General features: G+C 37.5%; 1 protein-coding gene and 1 long non-coding RNA gene across 3 annotated transcripts in view; one reads left to right on the top strand and one right to left on the bottom strand.

Moving 5' to 3' along the window:
- The window catches only part of Pgant5 (polypeptide N-acetylgalactosaminyltransferase 5), a 35,530-nt gene extending 11,267 nt beyond the window's left edge, over positions 1–24,263 (top strand). The window contains exons 2-8 of one of the 2 annotated variants that reach the window (XM_043420793.1): positions 10,817–11,614; positions 12,774–13,092; positions 14,338–14,515; positions 16,927–17,107; positions 18,512–18,750; positions 19,575–19,709; positions 20,250–24,263. In XM_043420793.1, coding sequence (XP_043276728.1) covers positions 11,023–11,614; positions 12,774–13,092; positions 14,338–14,515; positions 16,927–17,107; positions 18,512–18,750; positions 19,575–19,709; positions 20,250–20,399 — 1,794 coding nt within the window. In that variant the 5' untranslated portion in view covers positions 10,817–11,022 and the 3' untranslated portion in view covers positions 20,400–24,263. Of the gene's footprint in view, positions 1–10,816; positions 11,615–12,773; positions 13,093–14,337; positions 14,516–15,155; positions 15,337–16,926; positions 17,108–18,511; positions 18,751–19,574; positions 19,710–20,249 lie in introns of both variants that reach the window. The other variant, XM_043420792.1, reaches the window with a different exon arrangement.
- On the bottom strand, positions 16,485–18,515 carry LOC122411741 (uncharacterized). The gene is made up of 2 exons (XR_006261204.1): positions 17,947–18,515; positions 16,485–17,113 (listed from the first exon to the last, which is right to left on the bottom strand). It is a non-coding gene; the product is annotated as an uncharacterized lncRNA (long non-coding RNA).
- Positions 24,264–24,436: the final 173 nt, after the last annotated feature.

The raw sequence follows: 24,436 nt of genomic DNA, 5'->3' as shown, positions 1-24,436 counted from the left end.
TCTTTCGAACCCTGGGCGGAGTGACTCGTGAAACTAAAAAGTCGAGAGTCGAACATTTTGTTTCGTTCGTTTCTTTCGTAATGATACGAACTTGAACGTCAACAATTGTACTGCTGAAAAAAACGGATTTAAAAAATGTAGAAAAATTTGGACGTGAATACTGAATAGCAAAATAAATTTTCATTTTTCTTAAACGGATCACGGTTCATGAACGAATAAAGAGAATGTAAATTAATTTTTTTCACATCTTGATAAAAATAAAACTTTTTTTATCGTGTTTTTTCACATTTTTTTTAAACAAGAAGAATTTAACTTCATCACAGTTTCAATAAACAGTACGGAAACATGCATAAAAATACGTATTGGATTCGAGGCAATAGCAGCGATAAACAAACTGTATAACAAGAAGAAAGTTGGCGAGTCAGCAATGAGCTTAAAAAAAGAAATTGCAGCAAAAGTTACAACGTCGATGCGAAGCAAACTTGAAGAATCAATAAACCAGTAGTTTGAAAAAAGTTTACAATGGCTGCTTTTCAATGGGCCGAGCAAACAATGAAAGTCTCAGAATACGATGCGATTGAATGGTCGATTAAACAGAAAAAAAAGGAAAACATTATAAAATCAGGCGATGTTAAAGTTTGTCGAGCTGAGAAGTAACTTTTGTCGACTGAATTTTCTCGTTCAGATTTACAGCGTATTAACTGGTCGAACTTTTGTCAGGAACCCCCTCGCAAGCTTCTGAGAGTCACTAAAAATAGTGTGAGAAATCCGAAAAAAAGTAGCAACGATAATGACGACAAAAATTTCGCAATAATTCAATGAAATTCCATGAAAACGTTCGTAAATCATTGAAAAAATGAAAATTTAAAATCAGCCAGCAAAATTAATGTTTCTTCAGTGTGGAGAGCCATGAAAATAGTATTTTGGCACGAGATAAAATGTGAAATAATTTCCAATGAAATATCGCATCCTTCAGGGTTCAATGGCTTCGAAAAAGTGTTGTTTTTTCCTGGGAACAATGATTTTTCCCGACCCGAGGAAGTGAAAATGAATAAAGAACAGTTAATTGATAGGACAAACGTGAAAATGTCCGCCATAATAAATGCTCTAACAGCGTGTTATCACGTATGAGAGAAAATAAAATGGATGGTACACGAAATATAAAGCATAGAAATGCCATACCCGAGGATTCATTATGCGGGCAGGCTGCACGCGAATCTCATTCATGCGCTCCCCGGTGGCTATTCACCATTCGCTGGTCTAACGGTTCAACAATGAGCACACGCTCGGTCTGTCTCTCGAATTGCGCTCTTCTCTGGATTAAATACCTATCCGTGGCGTGTGTGCTGCACGTCAAAGCGAATCCGGCATATCGCGCGACGCGTGTGCTAAAATTCCTCGCTGCGCAACAATATGAGCTCCTATTTACACTGTATTTTTCCACGCGTTTCATCAAAATTCACACAGTATCGAGGGACGCGTGTTCGTGAGACCTTTACAAAGTCTTTCGTGCATCTTCCACCACGAATTTAAAGCTCGTCCCCGTTTTTTCGGTGGTTATAACGAATCCACAAAAATCTCGTTCCCATCCAATTTTCCGGGCACAGTCGAACGAGAATTTTTCTCTCATTTCCCAACGTCGTTCGAATGCATTTTTCAAAGGAAAGCTTTGAGCAGCGTTTCGCGTTGGATATACCGTTTCGCAGGATATTCCATCATTTCTATCTTAATTAATCAAATTAATTGTATCTCGGTATGCAATCGTGCGAAAACGAGGCGCTTCCGCGCCTCCACGATTATTTTCTTTGAATAAAATGTGAAGCTTATCAGTTTTCGTCTCACTGCAGAAATGCGATCAAACGATTCACGAGGCATTCAAATCGGACTTCCCCAGTCAACGTTAATCATTCCGAAAGTATTTTTACTTTTCTCACAACGTTGCACTCTGCGATTTTCAATTCCAGACTACAAAACGCCTCGTCACGTCACACGCACTCGAGCCTCAATTTTTCATAATATTCAATCATAAAAAGACCGAAAAATAATTTCATATGGAATCAGCAATTTTTTATAAAAGGAATTTCTTAAACTCTTGGAACGAACTTGAGCACTGTACAAACCGAAACTTCCTGCGGAGCCCTCTCGAGATGATGACGCCAATTAGCAGCGATGTGAATCGAGCTCCGTTGCTCCGCCCGAATGCAAATTCCCAGGGCAAATATTGCTCGAACTTTCAATCCATCAAATTTAAACAACCTTCTCCAACTTTCCTTTCCTCCCCCTTTACTAAACCGTGGACAGAAATACGGAAAGGAAACGTTCGAAAAGCAGATAATCGATCGAGTTTAAATAGCTTTGCACCTGGAATAATAATGTGCTTTTTTCTTCATCAGTAAACGTGGCTCAATCCGCGGAGAAGTTGAGAAAATTTGTGACGTAAATCAGTTTTTTTTTCTAAATCATTTGTGCTTTTATGTTTGTACATAATCAAGCAGGATATAATTTTCTACAAACTTACAAACGATTCTTTTATGCCGCTGAAGTTTGCAACACTGGACTCCGCAGCGAAATAAACGAAGAAATAAAACATTTTTAATTTTCCAATGTTTTCTCTCCCTAATTTGGAATTTGTAGTTTTCTACTCTGTACAAACGATTTAAAAAATGAAAGAATTGTAAAACTACAAATTTTTCTTCACTTCGTTGAAATACGTTGCAAACTTCAGCGTTTCTTTGTGTCGGTGTAAACGAAAACCTCGTTTTCCTCTTACCTGCGAAGCATAAATTCGCATCCCCACATTTCCCAATCCCCGAAGGTACAAACGGTTGAAAAAGGCAGTAAAATCCGCATCGTCGTTCGCCCACGCATTCAATAGAAATAATAAAAAGTATAATAATTGTCTGCCCAGCAGTTGGCGACTCGAGATAGGCGAGTTTCCAAGTGCCTTAATCGCGCAAGCATTGACACAAAATATCCGAACTTCTCTATTTGCCCCTGTGGCACAAAGGTGGCAAAGTGATGAAAGCGCATGGAATATCGAGAAACCGGAAAGTCAATAAAACGGAATGCAGCTTTGGCCCTGGAACGGTACGTTTTTTTCATCAGCAGTAAATACGGCTTATCCACGGTCAGAAGTTAAGAAAATTTATAACGTAAATAGAGGAAAGTTTGTAAAGTGTGTTTATCGGATTCGCATGTGCACGAATACGTCTCTCGACCGGCGTGAGGCCATTTCACCTCAGCAGCAGTCCTCGCTCGCTGTGTAACGATCGCTATCGATATACGCAATTGCACATAACGTCCCGATCTGCACGTATAATTCATAGGTCTGTATCCTCGTGCTGTTGTGCTTTGGGAGGAGAACGTGTGGTAGCCACGTCGTATTTTACCGTTTTACGATGCGATTCGACGTCGATCAACGTTGCTCTCGCGCGCGGCGATGTGTGTGCCCGGCAACATTGGTCTTTATATGCGCCTATACGTGGATGTGTGTTTAGAGATGCCGCGGTGCGGAGTACACGGCACTACTCGGTCAGCCCGCGATTCCAGAGCGGAGAACAGCTAAGCGGATCTCACACCGATCACGATATATCGTGACTCCCCGATGCTGGAACTTCGTCGGGGGCTCTGGCTCGTCGCTCTCACTGTTAGAGCAGATCCTTCGACATCCTCGGGCACAAATCAAACTGGTGTCCATGCGAACGTGTGGGAGTACAAGCGAATTCGTAACTTATGCATGTGTGTCAGAGTCGAATGAACGCTCGCGTGGAGCATTTCCCGGGCTCGCGGTGTCCAATAACGGAAATTGTGTTTCGAAATCATCCGCCGCTAAACATTCACGATCCGCATGCACGGCGGTTTCGTTCGGCGGATATTTCGAGCACGTGTCATTACGAGCGTAGCTCGACTCTTCGGAGCCCGAGTTTTGCAGTTCCTGTTTGATTTTCGGTTATTGATTTAGGCGGAGTTGGCGATGAATTTTCTCAGGCGTTGAATTGGAATATTTGTGGGAGTTGTACCGAGCTTTTGATGCCGCATTCGCCGCTCGTGGAACGGGCTTTCGGACGTTGAGAAAGAACTTTTTATGATCGTTTTCATTTCCGATGTTTTTACGGTTTTTGCCGGTGTCTCGATCCTCCGGACTAATAACTGACGTTTAAGTACTTCGAGTGGAGAAATTAATACCCAGGACGAAAGCCCTTTCTCCTTTGTTCCGCAGGGCACTTGTAACCTCGACCGCGAGCATCTCGCTCTCTCCCTCTTTCCTGCGACTCAACCTGAACAATTTTTTTGTCTCCATTCGGAACTTCCGGCGTCGGTCAGCCCTGAGTCAGCGCAGCTCGAAGCTCTATAAATCTGTAATTACTCAACTCCTCTCCTTCCTTTCGGTGTTTCGTTATCGTCGCTTCTTTTGAGGCTCAAAACTTTCATTCAAATTTCAATACATTAGTCTCCTTAATTATCGAGCTTCTGGAGTGTCTGCCACAATTAATGTTCTCGATTGCAGCAATGTCTTCCTTATTCCATCGTATAAATTATTTGTTAGACTCTCAAAAGTGGGATTTTTTCATATCTATTTTCATAAGTGGACAGCGAACGAGAATATTTTTAAGAAAGATTCAAAAGTACCATTTTACCTTTTAATTATTGATTCATTATTATAAATGGTCGATTCGTTTCTGGAGTTATGATCCGTTGGGAGGTAGCGATCAGGGATTCAGGCAAGAAGAGCCTTGGTTCAAAAACATATGTGAATTAACGAAAACGATGATCGCTACAATTTTCGAAACTCTTCAGGCATCTTTCGATCGTTACGTCATAGCCTATACTTCTGTCCAACGCCCCCAATTTTTCCAACGTACCAGTAGATGGAACGTAAACTAAAGCCACGTCATTATTTGTCGACATAGATAAGCATCATTTATACGACGCTGAAGTTTGCAACGTTGGAGTTCAACGAAATGAGCGAAAAAGACATTTGTAATAGGCCAATTTTTTATTTCACCAAGTATCGGTGCAGCTTGAAAAACTACAAATTGCAAATTGGACAGGAAACGAAATTGGAGAATTACCCGAATTATTGAAAGGTTTTTTTGGATCATTTCGTTGAACTCCAGCGTTGCAAACTTCAGCGTCATCTCTTCGAATAAATGCTGCAGTCCAGTACTGTCCTCGAGAATTTAGAGTTTCCTCTAAAATTTTCGGCCTCGTTTTCTGCGTGTATCGGCTGTGAAAAACAGCCATTTCTTGCAGCTCCAACTCGTACGATGACACGACGCTGAAGTTTCCAACGTTGGAGCCCAACGAAATGAACGAAAAAAAAGTTTTTAATTCACCAATTGTTTATTTCACGAATCGTTGGTGCAGCTTGAAAAACTACGAATCGCTAATTTGGCAGGGAACAAAAAGGAGAATTACTGGAATTATTGGAGAGTTTTTTTCGATCATTTCGTTGGACTCCAACGTTGGAAACTTCAGCATCATACGATGACCAACCGGTCCAAGTTCACCGATGTCGTTAGAACTGGATCACGTCGTTACGCAAAACTCTCATCCTAAAACCCCGAACCAATCACTTACTTTAACCTACTTTCCCACACTTTCCACCAATACTCAAGCCTGGGAAACTATTCATCATCTCAACAATCGATCCTAAACACAGAAACCATCCGCTTCCACACTTTCCCAAAGGAATCCTCAAATTTGTAAAAAAAACCATATTTGTAAGACAATAGGCAGTTAGCACCGAATCTCCGTAAAGTTACTATCGAAAATCAAAAATAATAACAAACAGTAAAATTGTTAACTCAGCGAGTTCAACTCAAATCATGTTTTCTAGAAAGAAAATATCTTCGAAACACTTTTTATTCAACGACCATCAACATCGATCCCACAGTTGAAATCTCTTCCTAATTCATGGACATAAAAGCTTAACTCAAAGTAACGTTTACCTCTCGGAACATAAAACGGTAACAAAGCTGGAAAACTTCTCCTATAAATCGGTTCTTACACTTTCACCTTAGAAAATTGGGAAACGTGTTTGTTTTTTTTCACTGCAAACGAGCTAGTTTTGTACCGGGACTTTAGAGCTTGTTTTTTTTAATTTTATCGTCAACATGAGTACACTCTTTTGGACTTGTCAATCTCCTGAGCGCTCGTTCGATCGAGCGAAACATTTTTGACATTCCCAATTTACTAATAACAGATGCGAATATAGTGTTGTACGTTTACACTCGGTACAGCAATATTAGAAATTAGTAACGCAGTCAATAAGAGTTTCTGGCAGTGCGGAAACGTTCTCGTTTTCCTTTATAGCCAGCACAAGGCATGTTCATACGTAGGCAGAGGTTGCGTGTGTGTTGCTTTTTAATTGAATTACTGTGTGACGTTGGCAGTCGCGAAGCTGTCGTGTCATGAGGCAAGTCCGGCTCGTTCGCGGCTCTATTCACAGATTCGTTCTAATTTTGCTTTTACCTCTTGGAGCTCCTGATCTGCGCGTCACGTGTAAGCAGAATCATTGAGTTAACGATTTATTATGGGACTGGACGTGGGACGAGAGATTTAAGTGGATTGCGGGAAGGGAAAAAACCTCGAAATAAATAAAAGGGTATCGTACATAAAATTACAGTTTTTTTCGGCTCGGTTGTATTGAATCTTACGGAGCAAAAACGTGTCGCACGGCGAGTGATTAATTCCGTTACAGGACTGACAAAAAAGATCATTTTCTCGAGAAATATTCGTTCGATTAAACTGGATTCGTGCCAAGTTATACGACTCAGGAGCCTCGTATTAAACTGCATTTGACCCCGATTACCTTCAGTAAAATACTTTATTCTCTCCTTTTTTGTTCACGTGCGGAGGCAAAATGATCAATCATCACTGAATAGAATTTTGATTAGGGGCTAGATCGAGGCCAAGCGACCGTTTTGCTTCTCCTTTGTTTAATTACCAATTATATCGTAATGCGACGTTGAGATCCAAAAGTTTGGATCACGAAATTTTGATCCAGTGCGCCGAGTTTAACGCCGTTGTGTCAAATTTTCTCGCACATTCTTCCTCCGTCTCGCAAACCGATGACTCAATCACGTGGCCGAAGACACGACTAACTTTCGAAGCAACCTGAAGCGAGTGATTCCATTAAATAAATCATCCGGCGTTCAACTCCGATTCCTCCGCGATTGCGACGCTTTCAATAGAGCTTTTTATTTCCCTGTAAAGTTGATTATTGTTTTCTACTAAAATGAAATCTGCTCTTCCGTCCTTTTCCAGGATTATTTTGACGCGCGTAGTTTGTACATAAACAAGTTTCTCTTATAAGGAAACGCCGCACATTATACGGTCCAAATGGCCGCGTTACACCGGCTGTTTTCACATAGTTTGCGACCGAGCCTGATTGAATTGCGAGTATAGTGGGCTGAGCTCGGAGAAGTGAAGTGATTCGCGGTTTAGAGCCTCGGAACGTGGTCCGCAGTCGTCTCCTCCTCAACGAGACTTCGTTTTCCTAGCAAAGCGGCATTGCAGTGCGTAGGCACATTCTGCTCTTCCCTTCTCCTTTCCTCTCTCACTCTCTTAATTTTCCTTCTCTTTGTTTCTCCTTCTTCTCGTCGTCTCTTTCTCTCTTAATTTTAAGCTGCTTTAATGCTCCAAGACGTAACACAATTGCCTCGCTTTTCCATTTGCTGAGTATACGAATCAGTAAGAGAATAAATTCGTTCGGTTGACGGATTCAATTTCCCCTGTCGAGATGTGTGACCTCAACTCTAGCGCCCTTGTTTCGCTGTTACACGAATCGTATTATTGGCGTATATGCTTACAAACTCGGACTCTTCTCGTCACCGGATTTTGTTCGTTCCGCGTGCAAAAAACTCGCACAAACGAGGCGAAAGGTCGCTGGAGCTCTCGTACAGTGTGCTGGTTCAATTATTGTAGTTTTTTCTTTCCACTAAGCAAGTTGACGCTGAAACAGCTTTTTTGACAACATACGGAACTAAAAGAAGACAGCGAAGTCGTAACGGAGCCGAAAAACGGTTGAACTTTATCGAGCACTTTGAATTATTCGATTCATTGACTTTCCCCTCGGAGAAAATATACTGTTGAAATAATCATTTTACTTTCTTCTTTACAGCACATTCATCATTCGCTCGGCCAAACGTTTTTTTTTATTCATTCAATTAAATCGAACGTGATAAGCTATCGAAGCGATTGTTCCGTATTGCACTCGAATTGTGAAATGATTTCGACGCAATTTTTTTCCCTGCTTCGAAATTGATCAGGGACGCGCATCGAATAGCACGAGAAATATTAACGACACGCTTGAAATAACGCGGACACGCTGCAGCCACCCGATAAGTTGAATCGACAATTATATGGACCCAAGGCTAATTGTTTTCAACTGTTTTCACACCGAGCGTACATTTACGTTTCCGTGAATTGATCGGGCAATAGTGTGTCACTCTGACATATCTATATTTATTTATAGTACGAAGTTATGCGTATCGCGTCATTGAATCCGTTATTATTGTCGGCTGCTGCTGCACATCTGCGATGGAATTTTCTTCCATTTCGTTTCTACCGTGACTAAATACGTTCACGCCTACTCGCATTCAGTTTTTACGCATTATATTAGTTGGTGCTAATTACGCAAAATGAGACAGTAATGAGATCTTCTACTGTTGAAAAATGTTGGAATAACATTTTCTTTACCTGGTCTCGTCGAACGGGCTTTCATTTAGTCTCTAACGACCTTGTTTCGATAGCAAATTTCGCATTATTGCGAGCATTATTGTTACAAATAAATGCTTAACTACGACTTGTCATAATTGTACGTGCAATTACGAAACTGATTGTTTGACGACGAAAATTACTCGAACTAAGAAGTGAAACCAACCGTGAAATTTCCTTCCTCCAGTCAATGTCTCGCTGATACGCTTTCCTCCAAATTTTTTCAACCTCGTCAGCACACAATTATTCCATATCGCGCTGTGGTGCTAAACGCTTCGCTGTGCCACGTTCGAGATGTTGGGAATGAAAGATTGCTCTGAGCTTCCACGTGCTCTCTGGCGAGCAATATTTATACTTCGTGCTACAATCTCGAAACTTTTGTGTGAATACGTGAAAAAATTTGCCGAAAGTCACGAATGTTTAAGCTGATTAACTTCGAAAAAATATCACTTCGGAGCTTGAGTTCTTCGTACTTGACGAGGAAACGAGATTATTTTTGAAACTCCAGACTTTTCGTCAAATATTTTTCCTGAAAGTTTGCATTTTTGAGATTTTTGTTTCATGGAAACATTACACAAATGATTATTTTTTGAATGGTTCCTAATTTTCGAAAATTTATAAAAGAATTCACTGTCGAACTGGCGACTGGAGTGGAATTGATACCTTAAGAGGCAATTGCTATGAAACTTTTGGAAAGGAAAGTTCCATTTTTCCATACATAAAACAATTGAATATCTTACACTCTTGAAATTTCTAGGTTAACCACACAAAATCCCGAGCTCTTGGGCAGATCGTTTTACATTATTTTCATAAATTCTATTGAACAATTGATCGAGTTGCTTTACGATTTAAAATCGCTTTTTCGGATAATTCATTTTTCCGCATTTTGAAACGCATTATAAAATTTGTTCTTTCATATGACCCGTTTCAAGTGCGAATGTAAAAAGTCTCAGAAGTCCCGCTGAAAATTTGAAAGACCGATTCCGTCTTTCGGTATCGATGATCGTTCACGGATTCGAATTTCATGATGTTTTTTCGTCCTGAATTGATTGAGTGAACCGTCCTTTCATTCGTTAGGTAGAAAAACCCGCGCGCTGCTAGTTCCCGAGTAATTTACGATCTTTCTAGCGAGCCCCTTGTGCCGAGCCTGACCTTTGCCGTTTGAGTTCGACGAAATATTTTTCCCTCGGAACTTGTTGAGCTAGTTTTTCAATCAACGCATCTCTCTACGAAATGAAGAGTCTTTTTATTCGTGTAAATTCCGTCGGACGAAGTAAAATATTCCGAATTCCACGAAGTCAACCAAACGAACGCATTCACCACTGGAAAAGTAATTTTCCAAGTTATTCTCATTGATCAACGTGTACAGATGTTTAACAGAGAAACGTATAAAGATCGACAGCCTTTTCTGCCTTGTCGATGTGTGGTTTTGGCGATTTCCCAAATTGAACAGCTTTGGGTGAGGTCAGGACTCGGATGGGTGCCCATTTGGCCATGTTCCCGCTCGTACATCGATCGTTCAAAGGGTGGCAATTTTTCTGAATTACCCAATGAACCAACGAAGTGTAATAAAAATGTAGTTGCTGCTATTGCCACGAGTTTTACACGGTCCACGAATGACTGGAAAATCTCGAAAGCTCTCGACTCTATTTTCGAAACTTCCGAAATGATTAACGAGTTTGTGTCCAGTTTTTTTCTTCTGCAATTTGATGAGCGACTATTATTATTAAACCGTTTTCTCGTTCACGGAAATCGTTGACGAAAACAACCGATTTTCGGACGAAGTTACCTCCATTTTTTAATGGGACAAGGTTGTTTAATTTTTTTTTAATTGTCGAATTTCAAGTTTGTTTGCATCAACTTTGAGGTTGATCCCACAAGCTAGTCAAGAGACAGCCTATTATTATAAAATCTGTAGGTCATTAATATCACGCTGAAATTTGCAACGTCGTTGAATTCACAGAATGTCGAATTTGTCCACAATCATATGACCTTTGCAATAAATAAATCAGTCCCTGATTTATTAGATCAGGTCCTAAAATTCCAATGGCTAGGCATGTGAATAAATTTGACCCCGATATTGTGTTTGTTTCAGGTACTTGATGTTAAAAAACGAGTCATGAAGCCCGAAGGAAGCTCGTCCCGAGATTAGTGAAGAGCGGAACCAAAGAAATCGTAATTCGACAAGCATAAAAAGGAAAATAAAAGGACGAGTTAAAAAAACGAGAATAAATAAAAAATCTTGGCTAATTTGACAGTAGCCGTTTAAAGATCGAAACCGCTGACTCAAAAGCTGGAAAAATGTTTCGCTCAAAAATTCGTATACACACTTGTCAAGTGATATTGCTGACATCGTTGGTATGGTTCCTCGTCGACGTAATGGTTCTAATGTTCTACACGGACTGCATGCGAGGAACGGGTTGGGGTTACGGCGACGATAAGCATCAGATGACCGATGACAGATTCCTACACCCGGAGAGTTCCGAAGGCACGATATCCTCGGAAGACAAACAGAGGCGTTACTCTCTAGCGCAGTTACATCGCTGGAGGTCAGCGAGATCGGTGAAAGAGAATAAAAATAGGCCGGGCGAAATGGGCACCGCGGTGCGCATCCCGCCCGAGGATGAAGCCAAACAACAGAAACTCTTCAAGCTCAATCAGTTTAATTTAATGGCGAGCGACATGATTTCGTTAAATCGTTCCTTGAAAGACGTCAGACTCGACGGTTGCAGATCTAAGAATTTACCTAAATTCCTCCCCGACACAAGCATCGTCATTGTATTTCATAACGAAGCCTGGAGCACCTTGCTCAGAACCGTTTGGTCCGTCATCAATCGCTCACCTAGAACTCTTCTCAAAGAAATTATTCTCGTTGATGACGCCAGCGAACAAGGTAAAAATATCTCCTTAAGACGCAGCTTATCGTATGGAAATTCACTTCATTAAAATACTATTCGATTCTTCGAATTTGCTACCTCATTCAGTCGCTTTTAGATTCGTTAAAAGCTCATTTTATTTCTCCATTTATAATATTGTTGGTATAGCAAAAATGTGCGTTGATGACTGACAATTTAAAGGATCAGAAATTTAGCTCGATCTTCATTATGTTATTGGTGGAATAAAAGAAAAAACGGTACGCTCTGAACGGTGAAAAAAAACTTTTGCACAGCATGCTTTCGGTGACACTTTTCTGCGAGAGTCAACGGCTGGAAACGTGTCTCACATAATGATTCATCTGGAACAAACAAAAAATCTCGATCTTATCAAGGAATAGCGACGAAATAACGTACCATCTTTGCGTGATATTGAATCATTTCCTTGCTATAAAAAAGTATTTCATGATTTTTATAAGAATTTTTCTCGTTTTTAGCAAAAAAAATTTAACGAAATGGAAATTAGAACAGTAACAGAGGGTTTTTAAATAATTTCTATAATAATCCACTTATTTCATTTGTAAATAAGTACTTGAATACTTATTTAAGTACTTTTTTTCGTTAAATTTTTTTTTGCTAAAAACGAGAAAAATTCTTATAAAAATCATGAAATACTTTTTGATGGCAAGGAAATGATTCAATATCATGCAAAGATGGTACGTTACACAAAAGTACTTAAATAAGTACTTTTGTGCAATGAAATCGTTCTATAGTTTTCCAAAACGTCATCATTTGATGCAAGATTTATTATATTTGATTTGTTATATCACATCACAAACAGTGATGCTGATGAAGAATGTTAACGACCCTGAAGTCTGTAACGTCAGAGTTCAACGAAGTTATCAAAAAGAAACACTTTTAATTCTCCTATTTTTTCCACTCCCTAATTCTCAATTGGTAATTTTTTCACCTGCACAAATGATTCGTGATATAAAAAAATGAGAAAATCACAAATATTTTTTCCTTCATTTCGTTCGACCCCACGTTGCAAACATCAGCGTAATAAATCCGTTATACTCAAATCGGTTGAGTCGTTAGAAAAAGATGTTGACCGAATGAGGACTGAATATCGTTCATAATTGACTTACCGTGATTGTACCAACGTACATTATTTTACAGATCATCTGAAAGAAGACCTGGAAAATTACGTAAAGACTCTGCCAGTTCCAACTTACGTATTCCGCACGCAAAAACGTTCGGGCTTAATACGAGCCCGCTTATTAGGAGCAAAGCATGTAAAAGGACAAGTAATCACATTCCTCGATGCTCATTGTGAGTGTACAGAAGGATGGCTCGAGCCGCTCCTCGCAAGAATAGCCGAGGACAGGCGGACCGTCGTTTGTCCCATAATTGACGTCATAAGTGACGATACGTTCGAGTACATCACCGCCAGCGATATGACTTGGGGCGGATTCAACTGGAAGCTCAATTTTAGATGGTAAATTAAATATTCGGATTTCGCAGGAAGCCCGATTTTTATGTAAACAGTGGCGGGATGGGCTCCGGATCGGAGCTACAAAGCATCTTTGATGTATTGTGAAATTCCATCGATCGGCGTTTACAAAATCGGGGTCGTCGCAGGCTCACATGACCGGGAGGATTTTAATCGTAAAATTCATTTTCCAATTCTACATTAATCGTTGTTTTCGTTCAATTATCCTCGAACCAATATGTGGTTATAACGTGAACCTTTCGATTGCTATTTCCGTAAATTCGCTCAATTTTCCAATAATTTTTGTACCCTGTATGGAAAGTAATGAAAACGAGGAATATGAAACATAAACTGATTTTCAGGCGCTCTTCCCACTGGCAGTATTACTCCATATTTTACTCGTTCACCGATAATCGCATTTTCCACGAATAAAAATGTTCCTCGTCATGCCGTTAATCGTATTTTTCATCAACAAAAAAAACTCTTAACGATTTTATGAGTTCGTCCGATTATCCAATAACACAGGCTGGCGGAGTTCAACTTTCTTCCCCCTCTCAATAATTATATTATTCCTTTGAATATCTAGAGTATGTCGAATGAAAAGAGTTTCGTTTTTTTTTTCCAGCACATCGAGATTTATTTTTATTGATGACATCCGTATTTTAGAATTTTTCAACAATTTTCACTGAAAGCGAAAATTAATGGACTCAAAATTAAATTTTTACTCAAAATAAAAGAATGTTTTTCCCCCGTTACCATTTACGTTGAACACAAGTTGAATTTCATGCGGCACCACCCATTTTTTGATTTATAACATTTTTTTAATATGTAACAAAAGTTATCAGGAGAATTAACACATTTGCGAGGAGCCATTTCATTACCACACAAATATCACCAAAATATCGTACCACAATTAATTTGTGGTACGATATTTTAAATTTATTCATTTAAATTTATTAAATTTATTGAAATTTATTTAAATTTTAAATTTAATAAGTAATTTTCTCAAAAAATTAACGTGATGGAATTTTTTTTTTCGTATAGCTTAGTACCTAATATCTACCAGAATTGCTAATTGGTTTTTTAAGGGGAAAACCATCGCGGCCTGTGTAATTTGAACGTTGAAATTTAGTGATTTTCAATGTTTGTACAGTTTTGTTATTTTTTCTTGGTTCAATTACTCCCCCTAGCTTGAGAGTTTATTCAATGAAGTTGAAACAAAAATAAAGTGTTATTGTGCATAATTTTCAGGTATAGAGTAGCGCAGAGAGAAATGGACAGAAGAAACGGCGATCGCACAGCGCCACTTCGGACACCCACGATGGCCGGTGGGTTATTCTCCATCGACAAAGAATATTTTTATGAATTGGGAGCGTACGACGAAGGTATGGATATCTGGGGTGGCGAGAATCTCGAAATGAGCTTCAGGGTAAGTTCGACTCTGTTTATAACGTTATCAGTATTCGTTACTCGAGTCGTTGAGAGACCACACAAATTTTTTCAGCAACACAATCAGACGTAAAAAATCTTTGAACGTTTTATCGTCCAAAATGATCAGATTGATAGAAATTTTCATGAAAAAGTTTGAGTTTTATGGCGGCTCTATCGTATTTTCACATTTCCGATGTTAATTTCAATGGTAATTGACAAATTTTCGGAAAAAAGTGAAAATATGGAGAAAAGTTGACGTCATGCGCGAATCCGCTTAATTCGTGTCTGATTAAAAAATAAAGTTATTTAAGTTTGCAACGTTCGAGTCCAACGAAATGATCGAAAAAAGTTTTGTAATTCACCAATTTTTTATTTCACGAATCATTGATGTAGGTGGAAAAACTACGAGCTGCAAATTCGACAGCGAACAAAATTGCAGATTTACTGGAATTGTTAGAGAATTTTTTTTATATCATTTCGTTGGACTCGAACCGTGGAAACTTGAGCGTCATCCATGTAGTTAAATTTGCAGGAATATATTTGTTGAAAATTTGCAGAATACGTGGAGAAAAGAGTGTGAAAAAAATCGTGGATTTTGGACGTAATAGAATTCGTAAATTTTGAGAGTTGTTTCGTAGGTTTGGCAGTGCGGTGGAATTTTAGAAATCAGTCCGTGCTCACACGTTGGTCATGTTTTCCGTGACAAGAGCCCGTACACTTTTCCTGGTGGTGTCAGCAAGATTGTACTTCACAACGCGGCCAGGGTAGCCGAGGTCTGGATGGATGAGTGGAAACACTTTTACTATGCCATGAACCCAGGTTAGCTCAAACATTGGTTGGTTCTTTCAACTTCAGGAGATTAACTCCCCCATAAATTTGAAATTTTCACAGTTCAGTCCTTTTTGTAAACGGCGGTAAGAATGTTCTCTGTGGACTCGTCGATTATCCTCGATGTAATCGAGATCGAGTTATCGTTGACTGCTATTTCGAGACAAAGAAATGATGGAACTGAAGAAATGTAACTTAGGAACTGTTCAGTTTGTTCTCTTTCTTCTTCACAATAAATGTGTTGATTCTTTTTCAATTTTTCGAATTTATCACATTGGTAAGAGTTTTTAGTTCAATTTCACGAAATCAATATCAACGCTTATTATGAGCTTTTTTCAAAGATTCGATGTTACAGTTAAAAAGTTTTCGAGTGACAGAACGAATTGTTCAACGATTGAGTTAATTATTATAAAAAATTGCGAATTTTTTCAAAATATACAAAAAATCAAACTCTGTAATCACTTCTTGAAGTTTCTATCATGAAATATAAATATTTTTAACATTTTAAAGATAGCCGATTCCTATTTAGCGTTGCTCGGAATTGCTAAGTAGTGATGACGCAACAACGGGCTTCCCAGGTTGATAATGAACGCGTCGAACGGCCTTAATTGATAACTTCTAAAAGAATTTTTCGACGAACTTTTCCTGAATGAAATTTTAACCTTCACAGATGAAATATCGATTCGCGTTGTTGATTTAAGGTTCGTCTCCTCCGAACTTTTGGTCGATCGATAGAAATTCCACAGGATTTATACCGAAAAATAAATTAACAAAGGATTTTTCGAGCGTGTACTGAATGGACGTGTTGAATACTGAAACTTTGCCAAGTCTTTTGATAAAAACTGACACGAACGCTCGAAACTTGATACAGGCGCATTTTATCTCGGTTAGAAAAAGTACAGCACGAAACTGTTTTCGTTATGTACGTAACGCTATCTCGTGTTACGTGATTATCGTTCGCGATAGAAAGCTCGTGCGCATGATTTTTGGCGAGTAAAAGAGATAAACAAATAAAAATGAGAAAAATCGGTGTGTCAAATTGTCCAAAACAGAAACGGGTATCTGATATGCAAAGGTTCATTTTACATTATTGAAAGTTTGTTTCGTTCGTATACGATGTCAACGTTAATATTTTCCTGTTTCAGGATTAATCCATTTTATTTACAATAAAAATATTAATTAAACATTTTGCATACAGAAGTGTGATAAAATCAGTAAAGCGAAACGTCTTAACCACTCATCCATCCAACTCGACTAACATCAGACATTCATGTGCTTTATTACATTGCGAATGTGCATATTCATGTTTTGTTAACTTTGCGATAATGCTAGTTTGGCGAGTAATGTAGGTGGCGCCCCAGGCAATGTTTGGGCTTCGGAGCAGAGCTGATCGTCGAGGAAACTTAAAAAATGTCACTCGATGCCTTTTCATTCGTCCTTACAGAGACTAAAACGTCGATCAACATTTTTCTTATTTTTTAGCAATTCATTGTTCGTTTTGGTTCGTCTCATTTTTGCTATAATAACAACAACAAAACATTCTTAATATTGCTAACATACTAACAGAAATGAGTTGGTTAGATATGGATGTGTGGTGGGACTTTGGAAATAGCAACTTGCTCTCACGTCGGGCATGTTTTCCGTAAGTCAACGCCGTACACTTTCCCCGGTGGTACGAGCAAGATAGTCAACCACAACAATGCGAGGCTCGCTGAGGTCTGGTTGGACCAGTGGAAGTACTTCTATTACAACATTAATCCAGGTAGCACTAACAAGAGAGAAAGACAAAAAGACAGATTAATGAACAAACGTGGAAAATATAAATATTCAGTCGTATATTTACGAACGAGCATCGAACTGTCAAATGCTGCCATCGATTGCATGACCGAGCATGATCCTCTTGTAAACTACAATGCATTTGTACATATAGTAAAACACCAACCACCTGGAGCTTGAATCCACACGAACCAATTGTAGGTAGGACGTCTCAAAATATAGGAAGAAAACTCATTTTATTTTCTTAGCACAACTACTAATTCTGAGATTCGTAGAAAAATTTAATGAATCATTAAGTTCGTTTTTAAGAATTCAAAGATCATTGAGAATTTGGAATAACATGCAGTAACGTATTTGGTTTTTGTGAGAGACGAAGTTTACTCGGAAAAATGAAAAATTAAAAACTGGGAACGAATTTTAATTTTTCAGTCAAATGAAACATGGAAAATTTTCGTTCAAATGTGACTTAAATTATTGTGAAATAAAAATATCACGGATAGAAGGATTCGGAAGCCGTAAAAATTATTTAAAAAAAAAAAATGAATCATTAGAAAGCAAGAAGTTTTTCATTCGGATTAATGCATCGAATGATTGAATCCATTAGTGAGTCAGTTTGGAAATCCCACACGGAACAAGAATAACCCTTTCAATTATTTGTTTTTTTTATCACTTCACTTTTCACTGTTAATTTCGATGGTCACTCGTCGCATATGAAGGTTTTTTGTCAGTGGGGTATATTCTTCATGTGGAAATGAGTGTGTACATAATTGAGCATGAAAGTATGAGCTGTTGGTTATTGTTTGGCGGCCTAATTTTATCAGATACCCGTTATCGAAATTGCGACAATCTCACAAATTTCCAAATGTCGTGTCGATCCCTAATTCCATGGAGGATCGTTCGATGATTCACTTTCGGATCTGAACATTTGAGGAAATAATGCATGCGATCACTGTTGAAGCAGAGATGGACGTTTACTATGAAAACTGTTCTGATAATGGCTGTTTGAAGTCTTAATGAATGAGAATGAATTGAGTACCGAAATGTAGCGAAATAAATGTCGTCCAACTCTGCTGGTCAACGGAAAAGGAAAAACGATTTTTCTTTCCAACCGTTAGAAAGGCTGTTGCGATTATTCTGCGAGTCTGTAAATATTGTGTATTATTTTTAGGTTTCGTAAGACGAGAGCTTGAAGCAGAAAATACACTTTGTCACCATATTTATCATATTTATATCCATTATTTTCACGCGCGTTTAGCACACACATGTACCACCAATGATTTCACTCCGTATATACTCAGAGCGCACACTCGCACCCAGCAGTAGAATTGGAAACGTTACAAATTTTAGTTGAGAGTTGTTGAAAAACAGTACAATTTTAATGATCTTTCAGGCGCACAAAGTGTTCCTGTTGGAAACGTTTCCGAACGTGTGAAACTTCGGGAAAAGCTCAAATGCAAAAGCTTCAGATGGTATCTGGAAAATATTTATCCCGAATCCCCTATGCCCCTTGATTACCACTATCTCGGTGACGTCAAAAACATCAAGACGCACAATTGTTTGGACACTATGGGAAGAAGAACCGGCGAGAACGTCGGTCTCAGTTTTTGTCACGGTTTAGGTGGCAATCAGGTAAAATTATTGTTCCTAATTTAAGGGGTCCAGCCTAATTAGACGGGCAAAAAAAAATACTTTTTTCACGAATTTTTTCGATCGGTATAAATTATAAATATGACTATAAAAGGTGTTAGGCCTAGAAAGTATACTCTTAAGATACACAAAATTTTTTTTTTATATTTATTCTACTCAGTTTTCATACAGAAAAATGGGGGAGAAGACAGGCCCAAAAAAAAGCTGTTGATAAAATCTCTGGAGTGGGTAATCTGAGAAAAAAATGGTTTTAGATTCAATAAAAATTACTATAGCGCGTATCCTACGATTTTTTATTGTTTCAAAAATGACAAAATGGCGTCCATTTTTCGAAGAACTGCAAAAAGCACGTTTTTTTTCAATGTTTTTTGCAAAAAAAAAAAATAGTTCCACTCCACATTCGAAATTCGTATGATACGCGCCATAGCTATAGTCATAAAGAACGTGTAGTATTTTTTGAAAGCTCTAATTAGGGTAGGTAGACTCTTTAATCATGGCACTCGAATTCGCATCTTTGAGATTTCAAACGGAAGTCTAGTCAAAAATATTCTTTACTTCTTTCACAAAGTTTCTCCTCGAAAGTCTGAGCGAATATGTTTCTACGAAATTTTTATTTCTGCTCTTTGTGTTTTTAAAATGAACAATCGAAAAATAAAAATCGACAAAAATGTTCGATACAATTATCAAAAAGATTGCGAAACATTTTTGCCCGAGTCAATATAAATTGAATAAATAAATGACTGTTCGAAAACCAAGGATTCAACTATCCGAGTAGAATTGGCAGTAACTAATCTTTCTTTTAACAGGTCTTTGCGTATACGAAGCGAGATCAAATAATGTCAGATGATATGTGTTTGGACGCAACGAGGCCACAAGGTCCCGTTAAAATAGTGCGTTGCCACGGCATGGGAGGAAATCAAGCGTGGAGCTACAGCAAAGACGTGAGTATGATTTTACAGTTTTATTTTTTTATTTTTCTTTCGAATATTCAAAAGGAGCGAATGAGTTTTAATGATGAAATGTACAAAAGGAGCTTCACCAAGCCATAAATTAAATTGCTGACCAAATATTTACTGTGATAAAAGAATGTTCCACTGTATTTCAAATTTTAAGCAAATATCACACGCTCCAAGTGTTTCACAGGTGAATAAACATCCAGAGACTCAAGAAATATTAAAAACCACGCATAAATCAAGTAGAACAAGCCATTTCGATTCTTTAATGAAAAAATAAAAAAGACAAATATCGAATGACTTAAGTAATTAGTGAATGATTTTTTAATTGGTTTTTTAATGTTGGATCACTAAAATTGCTATTCTCATACGAATTTTTTCAATAACCTAATTCTAATGCATGTGTCGAGTTCGACGAGCAAACTTTTGCTTCATATTATTTAAACAGATCGTGATCAAATTTTTGGACGACAATGCGTAAAAAACTCTTGATAATTAAGATTTTAACGAATGTTTATGTAATTGCAGATGAAGATGATAAGACACATGAATACGGGTCACTGTTTATCGGTACCTCGACCCGGTGATTCAGCGCAGCCGATATTAGCAGAGTGCGATCCTCATAATGTTGGCCAAAAGTGGATAATGCAGAGCAAATTTAAGTGGCAAGCTAGCTAATAGCGGGCACAACACAGCGATTATAATAGCTCGCGATACTTGTTGATATATTTATCAAATACTGATAAGAACTTGGACTCTTGAGAGAGAGAGAGAGAGAGAGAGAGAGAGAGAGAGAGAGAGAGTAAGAGAGGACATACTTAACGAAAGTTTTCTCTGAATCTTTGTGAGAAGAAGAAAAAGTTTGAAAATCATGGAGAATATGGAATCAACGATGTGGGACTGAAAAAGAAGGAAGAAAACGACGGAAGATCGGAAGGGCAATCAAATGAACTTCGATTATGAATGACCGAGGATTTTTGAGAATGAGTGAAATCGTGGTGTATCCAAATCCATTTTCCTCTTTCTTTAGCAGCAGCATCAGGCTTTTCTAGAATCGAGCATAAACTGCTATTTTTTTTAAACATATATAGACACGCATAGATACAGAGTGAGTTTATTGAGGCGAATTAATATTTGTAAGATAAATGATTTTATGCATAACATCTCGGATGAAAGTGTTTCAGCTTCTGACTTGCGAGGAAAAACAACTTTTTTCATTCTGGTCTGAAACGGTCGTTCGTTAAACGTTTTCACCTTCGTCTCATTAATTGCTGGTATAAACGTCGACGAAATACGCCCTGTAAAAGCAACAAACGATATCTCGCCTTGTTAATTGCACTTGAAAGATAACGGGAGAAACAATTGTGCGTGCGAATGAGTGAGCAAATGTTTTATCGATTGCAGTTTAATACAAAAATTGAAATGATTGAGAACAAACTAATAATTAAGTTAGCATATTCGCTGCTGAATAGTAGATGAAGCATATCAAGAAAACAAAAACAAATCTACTGTTATGAATAAATAATTGTTGACATTGAGCGATAATTGATTGACAACATATGTACATTATCGTTTGGGGAATGCGTGCAATGACGATGACAATTTTATTGTTCTTTTTTCATCTTTCCTCTGCGCGCGTCGGTGCTTCTTTCTTCACGATATTTCAACTCGCTCGTCATTGTTGAGTCTCGTGCGCATCTTCCTTCTTCGGGTTTTGCGAAATCGAGGCTTTTATCATTTTCGAATGCGAACTGAGATGGGTTTTACTTAAATAGGATATCTATATATATATACATGACTTACATTGTACAATCTGTTAGCTGATATGGGAAACGAGCACTGATTGTTTTTATACTGTTTTACTCTAAATAGTTCCTCGCTTCATCCCGTTAACCAGTCGACTGCTGAAAACATTCAAGCGATTTTCGCGCCAAATGTGGCAATTCGCCAATAACGTGTTGATAAAAACACGTTAAACAAATATCCTTTCTCCTCAAATTCGTACGAAATTTCAACGCTGAATTTGCATTTGTAGTTCTTCAGTTGAGATTTCAATAAAGAAACAAGACAACTTGTTAAAATTATTATCCTCCTGCCAATCTCAAAACAAAAATCTGGAGTAGTTTATCAGTCGGTAGAGCTATGCGTGGAGAAATTGCTGACAAGCAATTTTCATTTATATTCGATATTGTGGGTAAAAAGGGAAGTAACATTTCGGTGTTTATTCAAACAAGGACAATGTAAAACTCGTTTTTTCTACAAATTGAATTGTAGCAGAGAAAAATGCGTAGCGGAATCTTTATTGACCGAATGACTGAGCCATCTTCTTGAAACTTGTTGTGTTTACGCCAGTTGACTGGTTAGGAAAAAAAAAATATAAAAATTGTCATTTTAAACGAATACGGATTTATACCTCGTTTTTAAAGAAGACTGTTCTTATGTATCTCGATTCACTGATGTTGTACGAAAAATCTTGCGTTCTTCCTCACTTCGTTCGAACTGTATTTGTTTGTTGCGTTTTTATTTTCAAAATTAATCTTGTGCACGTTTCATTTGGAACAGGACTTTATGGCATCCGAAATGTGAGAATGTAATTTTGTGGATGTCACTTGCAACCCAATTCATGTAACTGTTTATCGATTTTCTATTCCGTCAACAAAATAACATTTTATCTATTTTATATTAGCTCTGATAATAATGCATTTAAAGAAATGAATGAAATTCGTAATTATGGTGATGGTACAATTGTATAATCGTCTCTATTTCGTTTAGAATTGCAGTATTTATTTTTGTACAGCTCTCGAATTGATTTATGAATGTAAGACACATCGTTCATAGCTAGGGAAACAAAATAAAAGTCGAATGAATTGAGAACTTTGCTTCTTCGATTTGTTTTCGAGTATCAAACAATTTTGATTAAATGTGAATTCGCTTGTCGCGTTTGGGGATAAAGTTTCTTTCTCAGAGTTGCTCTATTTTATATTCGTTAATAGAGTGGTTAGTGACGATATATAATTTCAAGCTTTTGAACTTAAGGTGATCTATCATTTGCGTGAGTGCGAGAGAGATTTCGCTGATTTCGAATTTTGTCGTTCATAGTTTTTTGAAGTATTGTCAAAGGGAAATTGACAATGTCATTTTTTCTAAAGTTCAAATTTATTTTTTCTATGAGATGCTTCATGACATTTGAAAAATAAATATTGCGAAATTCTTGAAAGTTTCGGCGAAATTTAATATTTTAACTTATATTTTTATATGGTTTTGCACACCTTATGGCTCAGCCGTATTTTTTTGTGATTAGAGACAAAAAATTTTCCACCTTTGGAACTCAGTAAAATTTTCACTTTGTATCAAAACTACACTTCGAAAATAGTCACATTTTTTCGCAAATCGGTTCTTTCATTTCAGATTAATTTGAAAAAAGAATTGTAGGGAAGAAAAAATAATATTTGTTGCATTCCAAAGATGCAAACGTCGACTTTGCGTCTTAAAATAATAAGTGATTTTTTAATTCACCTGCTTACGCATACAATTCAACCGTCGGAGTGATCAAGGGGTGAAGAGAACAATTATGAAAATAGTAATGAAGAAATTTTCTGGCTAACTTTAACAACCCAGATGTGCCTCTGAGTGTTGTGCGGTGTATGTTAATTCTCCTTTAAGACGAAATGACACATGAAGCAGCTGTTCGGTCGGTCCAAGTTTCTTTCGAGAAGATTCAGCATTGCAGGAAATAAAAAGATACGCTTCGTGCTGTTCTTTAGCCAGAAGGGAAAATTCATTCTTACCTTGTTCTCAAAAAATCTGTTCAGCAGAAGCTTAGGATCTGTGACTCAAGCAATCTGAGCAATTGTCACATAAACATCATGGCTCGGTCGGTGTGTCATTTCACCTTAATCTCTAATAGCGGTAAAATATTAGAAATAATTTATCGAAGTAGGATTAAGTGTACAGATGAGGTTCAATTTTCCAGCTTTGTGATTGAATATGACTTTCGGTTGAATTACGATGTAGATTAAGCAAAAAAGAGATTAAGTTAACAAAGATAAAAAGTAAAATAAAATGAAAAAGAAACGTGTTTGTCTCGTGCTGCGAGAATTGTACAGTAATCTCAGAGATTATATCATAAAAAATTTAAGTATTGTGACGGTTCGCAAGGGAAGTTTGCTGAATAATGAATGAAAAAAAATTCAGTAAACTATCGTACTTTCAAAAACAAAGTTATTTTTTGCAGATAATCGTTTTATATAGTTCTTCCACGATTCTTAATTGTTGGTCAATACAAATGTTTCTATGCCACAGGATTTTTCATGTCACATTATTAAGACTTTGACAGTATTGTGTCCTCATTGTTTTTGATTGAATTATCATGTTAAAACAATATGTGAGAAAAAATGCAACATCATACGTTCCAATTAAAACGAAATATCTTCTTCCATTCCAAATATTTTGTGGCACAATTCCAATATATCCATATTGAGAATTGTTCTATCTTGCTTGTAGAACTATGATATATCCATCAATACAGGTATTTGTTACTAATTTGTACGAGATTTCTTATTTTATCCACTCCAATCATTCCTTATCTTCAAATTTCATTGAAAAGGAAAATCAAATTATCTAAAATCATTGAATGCAATAGTTTTCAAAGAAACTTTCAACGATAATGGAACAATTCATTTTGGGAACTTTCTGGGATATGTGGTGAACTTCAA

Source organism: Venturia canescens, chromosome 5 (assembly GCF_019457755.1).
Source record: "Venturia canescens isolate UGA chromosome 5, ASM1945775v1, whole genome shotgun sequence".
Lineage (NCBI taxonomy): Eukaryota > Metazoa > Arthropoda > Insecta > Hymenoptera > Ichneumonidae > Venturia > Venturia canescens.
The sequence above is the reverse complement of the archived record's forward strand: the minus strand, read 5'-3'. Positions and strand labels throughout refer to the sequence as shown.